At 42.5% G+C, this 12,328-nt stretch overlaps 2 protein-coding genes across 2 annotated transcripts; both read right to left on the bottom strand.

Moving 5' to 3' along the window:
• Positions 1-814: 814 nt before the first annotated feature.
• LOC131139821 (aly/REF export factor 2-like) lies at positions 815-4,895 on the bottom strand. Its single transcript, XM_058089727.1, has 6 exons — positions 4,573-4,895; positions 3,468-3,626; positions 3,245-3,392; positions 1,454-1,517; positions 1,205-1,382; positions 815-1,128 (listed from the first exon to the last, which is right to left on the bottom strand). Exons 1-6 carry the CDS (start codon positions 4,756-4,758, stop codon positions 1,114-1,116), a joined length of 750 nt encoding a protein of 249 aa, XP_057945710.1. The 5' UTR covers positions 4,759-4,895; the 3' UTR covers positions 815-1,113.
• Positions 4,896-6,358: 1,463 nt separating this feature from the next.
• LOC131139828 (ras-related protein Rab-33B-like) lies at positions 6,359-10,955 on the bottom strand. The gene is made up of 3 exons (XM_058089738.1): positions 10,608-10,955; positions 7,976-8,154; positions 6,359-6,770 (listed from the first exon to the last, which is right to left on the bottom strand). The coding sequence occupies exons 1-3, from the start codon at positions 10,824-10,826 to the stop codon at positions 6,440-6,442; spliced, it is 729 nt and encodes a 242-aa protein (XP_057945721.1). The 5' UTR covers positions 10,827-10,955; the 3' UTR covers positions 6,359-6,439.
• Positions 10,956-12,328: the final 1,373 nt, after the last annotated feature.

Here is a 12,328-nt window from a genome sequence, read left to right as displayed (position 1 = left end):
TCCATCCATTCACATTTTCTACCACTTATCCTCACAAGGGTCATGGGGGCTATGCTGGAGCCTATCCCAGCTGTCATCGGGCAAGAGGTGGGGTACACCCTGAACTGGTTGCCAGCCAATGGCAGGGCACATATAGACAAACAACCATTCACACTCACATTGTTATTTCTATATATTCCACCCGTATAGATTGATGTCACCCATCTTCGCTAGGTTCACTGTGGTATGCTGGAGCCTACCCCAACTGCCTTTGGTTGAGAGGTGGGGCAAACACTGGATGGCTTGCCAGCCAATGGCAGGTCACATATTGTAGACAATCATTCACATTCATACCTACGAACAATTTAGTCGCCAATAAGGCCAACATGCATTTTTTTAATGTGGAAGCAAAATGGAGCACCCAGAGAAAACCACACATGCACGAGGAGAACATGCAAACTTCACAGAAGTTAATTTGAAGTAAATTCAGCAATTTGTCATCTTCCTCCTTGGTGTTTGTTCATTGCGGAGCAATAAGTACAATGTGTGATTTTGTGGACTTAGTCAAATTTGATAGTTCATGTCCATGCATATTTCATGTATGTTCTTCCTCATTTCCTTGGCAAAACGCCTTATAAATGCCTGTGAAACACACTAATGTGTACACAGTACTTTGTATTAATCATTCAAAAAATGTCAAGTGACTTAAAAGAAATAACTTTTTGAACAAGTATTGATGAATGAAATCCGTTTTGCATTGTCATACTACTCGGGCAACAATTCAGAGCGAGGCATCACTAGGCTGCATTTCCAAACGAACACACAAACACAAAAATACTGTTGAGTATTTTATGTACAAAAGACCCGGGGTATTCACATGTCAAGTATACAGTATCAAGTGATAGAACTGATGAACACTTTCAACAAAAAAATGGCATTGAAGCACTTAATCAGTTTGTAATAATACAACAAAAAACACCCGAAAGAGAAACCTTTTCATAATTACAGCAAGAGCAAGTGAGGAAAAAAATAAACAACATGAAGTGAAAACACTGTAAAATATCTAAAAAAGACATGGCTTCTAAAATAAATCAGCTCCATCGTGGAAATAAAATGAAGAGTGGAATGTATGCTTTATCTGTTGTCCGCCTGCAACAAAAAGAAAATAAGTGACTTTTCAGTAGCAGTGACAGCAGTAGAGATGTCAACAAAAGCAGAGTAATACCATAGCATTGTAGGCATCTAACTGGGCATCCAACTCTTCCGCAGAGAGCTGGGGTCTGCTGCCTCTCCCCCTGCCCCTTCCGTACCCCCTGGAGCCTCCACTGCTGCCGCCTTGCCTTCTTTCGCTTCTTTCAAAGGCGGGCTGGCCGAGTCGGCTCCTGTCAAAGCCTCTGTTGGAACTGTTGTCACGGCAAAGAGCATCTTGTAAGAAACGCGATAAAACAGTCACAGATGAGTCCACTCCACTAACCTTTGCATCAACGGTCGACTTTGTGCGTCATCTGATGTCGCTTGCACGATTTTCATGGGGCGACCTATAAGGGGTGCATATGAGAGAGTGCACGTTCAGTAGATGTGGATGCATGGCGGCCGCATTTTAAAGCGTGGTTTATAGTCAAAGTGACAAGTGACTCCAGCTCGCACCGCCTCCTCGCGTGATGAGACATGCACTCCAAAAAAATATATAACCTGCCGTCATGCACTGGAATGTCTGTGATTGGCTGACTTTCGCTACATTTGAATTTGCACACGTCCCCATTTACCCTTAGATATGTAGAATAATCTCTCATTTATCGCAGTTAATTGGTTCCACACCCAAAAATGACAGGTACATTTCCACATTCTTTACACATATACCACCTTAATAGTTTTTTTTTAAACATCATTAGAGCCCTCTGGACATGAAATAACACCCCACAGTAACCTTTACACTTCTATTACTCAATATAGTAGTATAGAAAAAAGCAGACTTAAATAAATGTCTTCCAGTGCTCAGTGGGGGATGGACAGGAAGTGACATCGGGGGTTCTGAGTTGAGTTTTATCTTGGTGTGGGTTAAAGTGGCAGCAGTAGCCCATCTTAGGGATTATTGTGGCTGGTGTGACATCATTCCAATCTGCAATAAAAGGCCTTTAGTTTCCGGCGACCAGGTCTGGTGCTTGTGTGTCATACCAAACATTACAGTGCCATTACTGACACCAAGTGACCAGCGTAGAACACTATGCGTCACCACGACATCTTTGAATTAATCTCCTGGATGCTTTATATTTGCACTTTATGTATCCACTTTTATGCTCGGAAATGCTTCATCTGGGCAAAAAGTTCACAAGATTCGCTTAAATTGATGCATTTTTGATGGATAGTAGGACATATTCAACGATAAACGACCATGATGTACTATATTTTTGAAAAGAAAAAAAAAAACAATAGAATGACAGCACAAAACAGAAAGCCTTTCTGTACATTTATTTACCGGTATATAATGGCCTACCACAAATAAACGCGGGCATATTGACCTGTTGGTACTTTTAACAATTACTTTGTTCAAAAAAAAATCTTTTCAAATTGATTTTTTGTGTTTTTGTTTATTGGCAAAAATAAATGGGACTACATAACTTGCAGTGCTACTGTGGCACGCTAGAGTCACCAAAATACCTCCTGCAAAAAAAAGCGCCAACACAAGACATAGTAATGCACCTACGTACTTCACCATGTGGGCATTCAAATATCTACGCACAATATACATGCCAAAAAACATCCATGTCTTGCTGTCACAAGGCATGCTGGGTAGCTTGTGGCATTAATTTCCCCCAATATTTTATGTTGTTTGACGCATTTTTGCTTGATTACAAAAAATATGCTGAGGTTGCCAGAAGTAAAGATGTGGTCTATGCGGAGGCTGCCATTTTGAAACCTTTTACATTGAAAGTGTCCCTTCCACTTTTGCCTGTGTTACAATCGGCAATGCTTGTCTCCCTGCTGCTCTCTAATGCATTGATATATTTGAAGCATTAAGGGAGGAATTGCCCCAATTTTCCAGGACGTCGCTTATTTTCAGTTGACACGTATGGCCATAACGTCCACAAAAATTACATACATGCATGCATGTCATGGCCAGTTATTTGAATCAATGGTGACTATATAGCAGTTCCATGGAAAACACTGTAGTATATTATGTACTTGGTGTATGAATACCATTCTTTTAGACTCTGATTAGAGTGTGATTTATTTTCCATTGTTATTATTGTCAATAAATACTCACCATCAAGAGGGACGCCATTATAGTGCTTCATGGCTTTGACTGCATCCGCCGTCTTTTCAAAGCAGATGTCTGCACTTCCTTTGCTGCGACCAGATCTGTCATAGTGCACTGATACTTTCCTCAGTGGTCCAAAGTCTTCAAACAGCTCCTGGTCGAGAAAAGTCAAGTCAGTCAGTGTTTGTATAAAACAAGCACAAATAATTTTTAGGCTTTTGTGAAGTACCTTGATATCCGCATCGGACACTCCGAAGTCGAGATTGGAAATGAGCAGCTTGGCACTACTTTCCGCACCTTTGTCTGCTCCTGTGCTCAGACCTCTGTATTGTTCCCCAGCGTGCTGCTCAAACATGTCATGCTGCCATACGTCTGGCAACTCTCTGGGCTGGTAAAAGGAAAGACCACAGAGTTTGTAAATTGTTTTGTAAACTTTTTTTTTTTTTTTTTTTTTTTAATAATGTCACAGGCAAGACAGAGCTACTTGCAGGTGCTTTTACAAGTGGGACCAGTGATACGTGCTTTCATGTTAGTCTCTCCAAAATTGCCCAGTAAGAACAGAAACGGCTGTGAGATTTGTCGCTTCTATCTTTTTGGAAAAACAGAACCTATAGTGGTCTACCAACTTAACAACAGACAGCCCGAATCCCCCCCTCCATGAGGTGTGTTCAGAAGCAGCGTTACGATGCCACTTACTGGACGGAGTTGGAATGACAAGCACAGATGTAACGTGCTTACTCGACGTAGCGCCAAATTGATTTGTGGCAGCCACAATCAGTTAGCTTGTTAGACTGTGACAAATGAGCTTGTTGTTATAAAAGCGGCACAAACCATGTCTTCATGCCAAATGGTTCAAGGACAGCTTTCCATTCATATGGGTACGTCTTTAAATACTGTAGGACACCGAATGCTAATGAGGCTAACCGTTCTTTTGAGTAAAACTACTTAAAACATAATTTGAAAATAACCCTAAAGTTTAAGTTAACGCATATGTTATTACTTACTAATTTATGTAAAAAATACCATAAGCGGAAAGTTGTGTGGGCGCATTGTTCGCCGAACAAAGGCGACGACAAGAAACAACGGCGGCCCCGACTAAAGAGCTACATCGAGCAGCCATCTTGTTAACACCATAACTCCCAACAATTAAATAAAGACCACTGGTGGGATGTGACCCCTTACGATGGCTTAGGTGAGTCTAGTTTATTGGCAATTACAGCATATGTGGGTAATAATAGCCCCGGTAACTAGGCTAGGACAATATGTTCTTTGCCCAACAGCGTTATCTGGCGCGTGCTGCTTCACGTTGTGTAGGTATAGAATGTGCTACATACCCTGGTGTAAGGTGCGGGGCGATTGTCTCTCCCACGGCTGAAATTATTCGGTCGACTCCGCGTCGACCTCGAGGACCCAACGGCGGAATCTGTACGTTTACCTGTCCGGTAGGAAGAAAAACTATCGCGGCCTCCTTTGTTCATCTTGATAATATCGTCCAGAGACATGCTCATTTTGTCGACCATGGTGGCGTTTGTTGGCTATTTTCAGACAACAAAGAAATACACTCGATAAGGACTCGAAATCGTTTGCCAAAGTTTCTCCGGTGGCGCCGCGTTAAGGCTAGCGGAAATGCGTAAGCGGTTTACGGAAGTGATGTGAAAAGTACAGCCCACCTCCCCTCCGCAAACTTTAGTGAAAAAAATACTCATTAACATGAACAAAACATTAGCAATATAGTGCGAAAAATAGGTGGCGTTTCTAATTTCCGTAATTATGAGTGCATAATTGCATTCAAAGGAGACGTATTAGATGAAAATACAGTGAGCCGACGGTAACCGGATGTTTCACTCAACGCGCCACAAATGGTGGACGTCATCATTTCCTTCACAGAAGGGGTGGGGGTAATTCGAGTGGCTTCATACTGTAGTATGTGGCTCTCAATAGAAAAAAGTTTGGACACCCCTGGTCTCGAAAAAAAAAAATTGAAACAACAAGCTTCATATTAATTCATCCATTTTCTGTACTGCTTGTACTCCCAACTGTTGTTCATTCATTCATTCATTTTCTACCGCTTATCCTCACGAGGGTCACAGGGGTGCTGGAGCCTATGCCAGCTGTCTTGGGCCGAGAGGCGGGGTACACCCTGGACTGGTGGCCAGCCAAACAAACAACTATTCCCACCCACATTCATAACTATGGACAATTTGGAGTGGCCAGTTTTTGGAACGGGGGAGGAAACCAGAGTTTTTGTCATGCATGTATTAGGAGGCCCATGGAAGCTGTACAATGAGACTGAGGCATCTGCCAATTGGTTGCTAATTGTTGCACCGATGTGGAAGAATCTCAAATATTCATGTACACATTGTACACGTACACACTAGTGCTTACCACTACAGATGTGGAGTAGAAAATACGCCTCATCATATGACAACCTCTGAGTCATGGATGTGACAAGTAACATGTGATCCATACCACTCATCAAGTGCAACTTCCAGGAAGTGAGAGGCGGCTGCTTTGTTGCCATGGTTACCCTAGTATTTTTTTTTAGTTGCAAGAGCGTCCTGTCCTATGGAGAATCTTTGACCAGCACTTTCACAGTAAGTGCTTAAAACGGCATTGGATCCTGTCACGTAGAGGTTCTTGGACAAGTATTTTTCAGTTGTAAGAGCGCTCCTGTCATATAGAGGATCTTGGACTAGTATTTTTGCAGTTGTAAGCGATTTCCTGTCATAGAGAGGATCTTGGACTAGTATTTTTCACCTTTGCAAGAGTGTTCCTACCATTTAGAGGATCTTGGACGAGTCTTTTTGTAGTTGTAAGACCTCTCCTGTCATTTAGAGGATCTTGGACTCGTATTTTTGCAGTTGTAAGAACACTCCTGTCGTATAGAGGATCTTGGACTAGTAATTTTGTAGTTGTAAGAGCTCTCATGTCATAAAGGGCATCTTGGACTAGTATTTTTTTTTACATGTAAAAGCTTTCCTGTATATAGATGATCTTGGAGTAGTATTTTTGCAGTTGTAAGAGCTCTCCTGTCATTGAGAGGATCTTGCACTAGTAGTTTTTATAGTTGTAAGAGCTCTCATGTCATAGGAATGACCCGTCAACAAATCAGATCTACCTTCACATTGTTTTATTTGATAACCAGTATAAACATCAAGATCACAAACACAGACAACACACAGAATTAATAGCTGTTGTTTTTCAGCAGCAGGTCCAGACTTCTTTCTCTTTGTTTTTTTTGTTGAGCAGTTTGAAAGAGCCGCTGTATGTCGCCATGTTTGCTGCGCCGCCTTTCTTCTGTCTTTTCAGTCTGGCACCGACTGTGTTGACGATGTGCTCCACCGTATCGTGCCAATGAGGAAACTCCCCAAGTCCTTGCGGTCCATTGGGGTGTTTGTCCACTGTCTTTTTGGCGGACGTCTCAAAAAACATCATGTGATGAACCCTGGCAAAGCGCAGCGCCTGCTCTTGGCTGACTTGCACATCTGTCTCGGTGACGTCACGGAGGTCGCTCTTGTTCCCCACCAGGAACCTGGAAATTAAACAACTGCTTAGAAGTCATCTGGAATTATAATTGCCTTTCATTCCTCACTAATGTCACCTTCAGCAGGATTTTTTTTTTTTAAATGTCAAAAAAAAGTATATCTTCTTTCCCTTTGGGCTTTTCCCTACAGGGGTCGCCACAGCAAATCAACCGTCTCCATCTAACCCTGTCTCTCTCACATCAACTACCCTAATGCCCTCCTTCACTACATCCATAAACCTCCTTGTTGGTCTTCCCTACCTGGCAGCATCCTTCTACCAATATATTCACTCTCTCTCCTCTGGACATGTCCCAACCATCTCAGTCTGGCCTAAAGGACTTTATTTCCAAGGCCAATGAGAACTTCAGCATCCTCATCTCTGCTACTTCCAGTTCTGCTTCCTGTCTCTAGACCAAACAACATGGCTGGTCTCGCCACAGTTTTGTATACCTTTCCTTTCATTTTAGCTGAAACTCTTCTATCACATCACACCTGACCCTTTTCTCCACCCGTTCCATGTCTGCACACGCTTCTTCACCTCCTTTTCACAATCCCCATTGTTCTGGACTGTTGACCCCAGGTACTTCAAATTCTCCACCTTCTGTATCTCTTCTCCATGTAACCTCACTCTTCCACTTGGGTCCCTCTCATTCACACACATGTACTCTGTCTTGCTGCGGCTAATCTTCATTCCTTTCCTTTCCTTTCCACTCTTCTAGCATCTCCTCCACCTGTTCCCTGCTCTCACTACAAATCCCAATGTCATCTGCAAACATCATAGTCCATGGAGATTCTTGTCTAAGCTCATCTGTCAGCCTGTCCATCACCACAGCAAACAAGAAGGGGCTCCTAGCTGATCTCTGATGCAGTCACACCCCCAGCACATCTTACCACCGTCTTACAGTCCTCATACATGCCCTGCACCACTAGCAGGTAGCTAGCACTAGCACCACTAGTTTTATACCTCTGTAGTTGCCACAGCGCTGCACATCACCCTTGTTCTTAAAGATGGGCACCAACACACTTCTCCATTCCTGAGGCATCTTCTCACCACCTAAGATCCTATTGAACAACCCAGTCAGGAACTCTACTGCTCCCTCTCCTAGACACTTCCATACCTCCACAGGTATACCATCAGGACCAAGTGCCTTCCCACTCTTCATCCTTTTCAATGCTCTCAAAAAAGTATATATATATTTTTATGTCAAGTTACCTGGGGACATCCTGTCCAATGGAGTTCTGCCTGCACTCTTCTACCCAGGCAGAGAGATTGCTGAAGCTGGCGGGGCAGGTGACATCGTACACAAAAAGAACCGCATGCACATTACGGTAAAAGTGCTGCACCATGGACTTGCGGAAGCGCTCTTGTCCCGCCGTGTCCCACAACTGAAGCTGGTGGTGAGGAACATGCACGCACACCAAATGTAAAGAAACAGCAAATGGGAGAGGTTCATTCAGTCATGTGCATGTATTGTAGTCAGATAGTCTGAGGGCTTTCACTGTATTATATATATTATTATTAATCAATTAATATTAATATCAATATAAATTAATATTATTAATATATATATTAATCCCTCGTTTATCACTGTTAATTGGTTCCAAGCCTGACCATTACAAGTGAATTTCCATGAAATAAGATTCAGAATGGAATATTTTGTAGTTAGAGCCCAGGAAATGTGTTTACAACTGTCTAAATACATTTTTAAACAATATAAGAGCTGTGTAGACATGAAGTAACACCCCTATAGTCACCTTTACACATATTACCCAATATTATAGACATTTATTCATTAATTTTCTGTGCCGTTGGTCCTTACTAGAGTCAAGGGGACATGCTGGAGCCTATCCCAGCTGACGGTGAGCGAGAGGCAGTGTACACCCTGGACTGGTCGCCAACCAATCGCAGGGCACATTTAGACAAAAAAAAAAAAAAATCACACTCACGTTCATGGCTAGGGACAATTAAAAATCGCCAATGAATCTGATTTCTGGAACATGGGAGGAAGCCGGAGTTCCTGGAGAAAACCTGCACACTCGTGCAAACGCCACAGAGATGTCCGACAGAGATTCCAACCCAGAACTTGAAAATAAGACCGTAATAAAAGCTCACACGTTAGTAATGGAGAGCTTCCTGTTCTTGTTAGAACAAAGTGGAGAAATCTTAAGCCAGGGGTGCTCATTAAGTCGATCGCGATCTACCGGTCGATCGCGAAGGTGGTACTGGTCGATCGCGGCGTGACATTAAAAAAATATCATCCTCGCATCAATGCCGTCACTTGATTGATATACAGGGCAGCCATTCAGATGACAACTGAATGTTGCCCTTCGGGCGACCAATCAAATCAAACAACGTCTCTAAGTGCAGCAGAACTTACGATGTCAGCCTATCATCCATCCCCGTTACTTGATTGACATACAGGACAACCAGTCAGATGACAACTGAATTTTGACCTTTAGGTCACCGCTCATGCGTAAACAACGATGCAAAGTGCTAAGCTAGTTGGCGAATTGCGAGATTTTAAGTTTATGGTCACTAAAATGAGTGAAGGAGCTGGACCAAGTAAAAAGGCAAAAACATATCACTTCCATACGGAATGGGAGGTGGACTTTTTTTTCACAATGTCTTTTTCGAAGTGCGTTATATGCCATTCATATGCCATTCTACCATCGCAGTACCAAAGAAGGGAAATGTGGAGTAATGTGGAGGTAATTACAAAAAATGTTAATAGTTAATTATGTGTGTTTTGCAATATTGGCTCATTTGGTTATGTAAGGTACATCAACATACATTGTACGTACAAATAATCCTCAATACATTTGAAAATAAATAGATGTTTTGCATTTTTGTAGTGGGTAGATCATTTTGACTCGGTCATTTTAAAAGTAGCTCGCATGCTGAAAAAGTGTGAGCACCCCTGTCTTAAGCAGAAATGTGTTGAAATACAAAGATTTGGACATCAAATTCAATGAGTCACCACTCTGAAGGAAGAACGGTTAAAGTCCTCTGAGAGACAATCTCCATCATGCTGACTTTGCAAAAAAACGCAAACCATCAAAGTGATATTGTTATATTATAGTGTCAATACAAGAGTAGTAAGGGGACATATTTGCTAACAAATTATGGGTTATATTTTTACATGCATCTTTCGAGAGTCTCTATATTTTATTTCACTTAGCCATTTTTAAATTTTGGCCAAAAATACATAACATTTGCTTAAATATGCATTTTATTTCAATGCAAACGTGCGAGTTTATATTATGTCTTACTTTCTCTTATGGGAACAGGAGTGTAAAGGGGACTATAAGGGTGTTATTTCATGTCTCTAGGGCTCTAATAATGTCAAATAGTATATTTAGAAGGGTGTAAACTGTTTTTTAGGCTCCAACTATGAAGATATTCCATTTATAAAAGAGGAATCCTACTTAGCGGAAATCAATTAGAGCCAATTAGAAGCAATTAGTAGAGGAGATGCCGTCACATTAGTATCGATTTGATACGGATACTATCCATACTTGGGATGACCCCCCCCCCCCCCCAACCTTGATTGACCAACTTGACTGACCTCAACATAACACACACAAGGCAAACGCACACTTCTTAATTTAGTAAGGTGTAAACTTCCTCCTAATGCAATCAACTTCCTCTGTCATGTTCTACTTTGGTTCAGCTACCAGGCCCATGCTGTGATATCATTGATATTACAGTGACCTTTTTAAACTAATACATTCCCACAGGCGATGAATCATTGGTATTTATTGCACAGATTCATTAGTGATTGAAGTTAGCTTAATTGCGACTCCCCGGCTCCCTATTGACTGAAGCAAATCAGTAGCTGTCTCACCTTGATCTTCTCTCCGTCCACGTCCAGGACTCTTTCTCGGAAGTCCACCCCGATGGTGGGCTCCGCGTCGCGGGGGAAGTCACCCGCACACAGCCGGTGTGTGAGGCAGGTCTTCCCCACCGCAGAGTCCCCGATGAGCAACACTTTAAAAGTCCGATGGCGGACCAGCAGCGACGACACGCTGCCCAAAGAGCTTGACAACTCCAGGGAAGACTCCATTGAATGACGAGGACGTTCCTCACCGTGGACTGGAAAGCTCTTCGAGGAACATTCTTTCCACGCGCGCGCACACACGCATTCCAGCGGCTCCGTGGACAGCTCTGACGAGCTGCTAATTTGTAAGCCACACTGTCAAGCTGTGCGAGTTATTGAACGAGTCGTTCAAATCTCTGGAGTTTTTCCACTGAATCTACGAGTCGCTCTGTGCGACTCAATTCACAACTTGAGAGTCGAGTACGTGATTCATTACTTGCTCTTCATGTGCGAGTTTCTGCACATGCTCTTTGTGAGGGGTGACTCGTATAGTCAAGTACCCGATTCAAAAGTCATGAACTCAGAGCCAGTGTGATGCGCCCTGTTGGTGGCTATTTTAATAGCATTAAAATGCATTTAAAGCTTCACAATTTTAGTCACCACAAAAGTCGAGAAGGGAGTGATGAACACGTTCGTATTCGTATTGTATTACAAATGTTCATAGTAAATAGTAGTGTGACGGGAGTACTGTACAGTACCAGATGGACGTTACCCGTGATTCATGGGTTGGGCTACAGGGGGCGGTAGCGTTTACCAACTACTTCGCGCAAGCACGAGCTACCGCTAGCTACCGCTAGCTACCGCTAGTGTTGTGTGGGATACCACTGATTTCGCTTCCAATCCAATACCTAGTCAAATTCAGCTGACGACCGACAAAGGTTTCAGACCAACAATACCTCCAAAGACTAAACATGTTATTTTGATTTGATAATCGATGTCAGAGCATGGGCTGGTATTGGGTTTCGAGGTTCGCCAATTGAAAGGGCGCACGTCCACTTTCATTTGTGGGTTCCGCTAGGAAGCAGGGTAGTGTAGACGTAGTCAGTTCGCGGATGTTCCGCCCAAAACGCCCTAAAGAGACCCTCCATCATCGCCATAGTAGAGAGGCCAGGTCTTTGCCGGAAGACCTTTTTTGTTGACAGGGAAACGGCTAACACATCTTCATGGAATAGTTCGTAAAACTGTCCAGAGCACATAAAAGATCATCACGGAGTAAAATATTAGTCATTTATTGTAGGTCATGTACACAGAGATGGGGTGGGATGGGCGGGGTGGCTCTTCGTAAGAATGCAAATGTAGTAGACCCGTTCATAGAAAATTGGAATTGATATCAAAGTTTGATGTATTTCATACAGTAGTCATTAAAAATGAACTTATCAGGATATTGACAGAGATAAAGCAGACAATAACGTATAAGCAAATTAATTTACAAGCAAAAGAAAAACAACCGTTTCTCTTGTTTGGCTTTAATACAAAAATCCAGATATACATGGCCACCTCACGTTTTATCTTTCACATTAGAACCAGAGTTAGAATGAGAAGGATGGGGGTGGGGGGTTAAAAAACAAAACAGAGCAAATTTCAGGTGTTGACATTTTTGCCTTTTTAATGTTTGAACGTTTTACCCCAGAGAAATAGGCTTGGATGACAAATTCAGATCTCCAGAAGAGCCGCTTGGATTTGAATGG

This window comes from Doryrhamphus excisus, chromosome 1 (assembly GCF_030265055.1).
Source record: "Doryrhamphus excisus isolate RoL2022-K1 chromosome 1, RoL_Dexc_1.0, whole genome shotgun sequence".
NCBI lineage: Eukaryota > Metazoa > Chordata > Actinopteri > Syngnathiformes > Syngnathidae > Doryrhamphus > Doryrhamphus excisus.
This window is presented reverse-complemented; position numbering and strand designations above follow the sequence as displayed.

Excerpts from the sequence above, each read along its gene's own strand:
- LOC131139828 (XM_058089738.1), bottom strand. The coding sequence starts at position 10,826 with ATGGAGTCTTCCCTGGAGTTGTCAAGCTCTTTGGGCAGCGTGTCGTCG. Across the intron at positions 8,155-10,607 it reads TGGACGGAGAGAAGATCAAG|CTTCAGTTGTGGGACACGGC; the intron begins GTGAGACAGCTA and ends CCTCACCACCAG. Across the intron at positions 6,771-7,975 it reads ATTGGACAGGATGTCCCCAG|GTTCCTGGTGGGGAACAAGA; the intron begins GTAACTTGACAT and ends TTTAATTTCCAG.
- LOC131139821 (XM_058089727.1), bottom strand. The coding sequence starts at position 4,758 with ATGGTCGACAAAATGAGCATGTCTCTGGACGATATTATCAAGATGAAC. Across the intron at positions 3,627-4,572 it reads GCCCCGCACCTTACACCAGG|CCCAGAGAGTTGCCAGACGT; the intron begins GTATGTAGCACA and ends TCCTTTTACCAG. Across the intron at positions 1,383-1,453 it reads AGTCGACCGTTGATGCAAAG|TTCCAACAGAGGCTTTGACA; the intron begins GTTAGTGGAGTG and ends CCGTGACAACAG.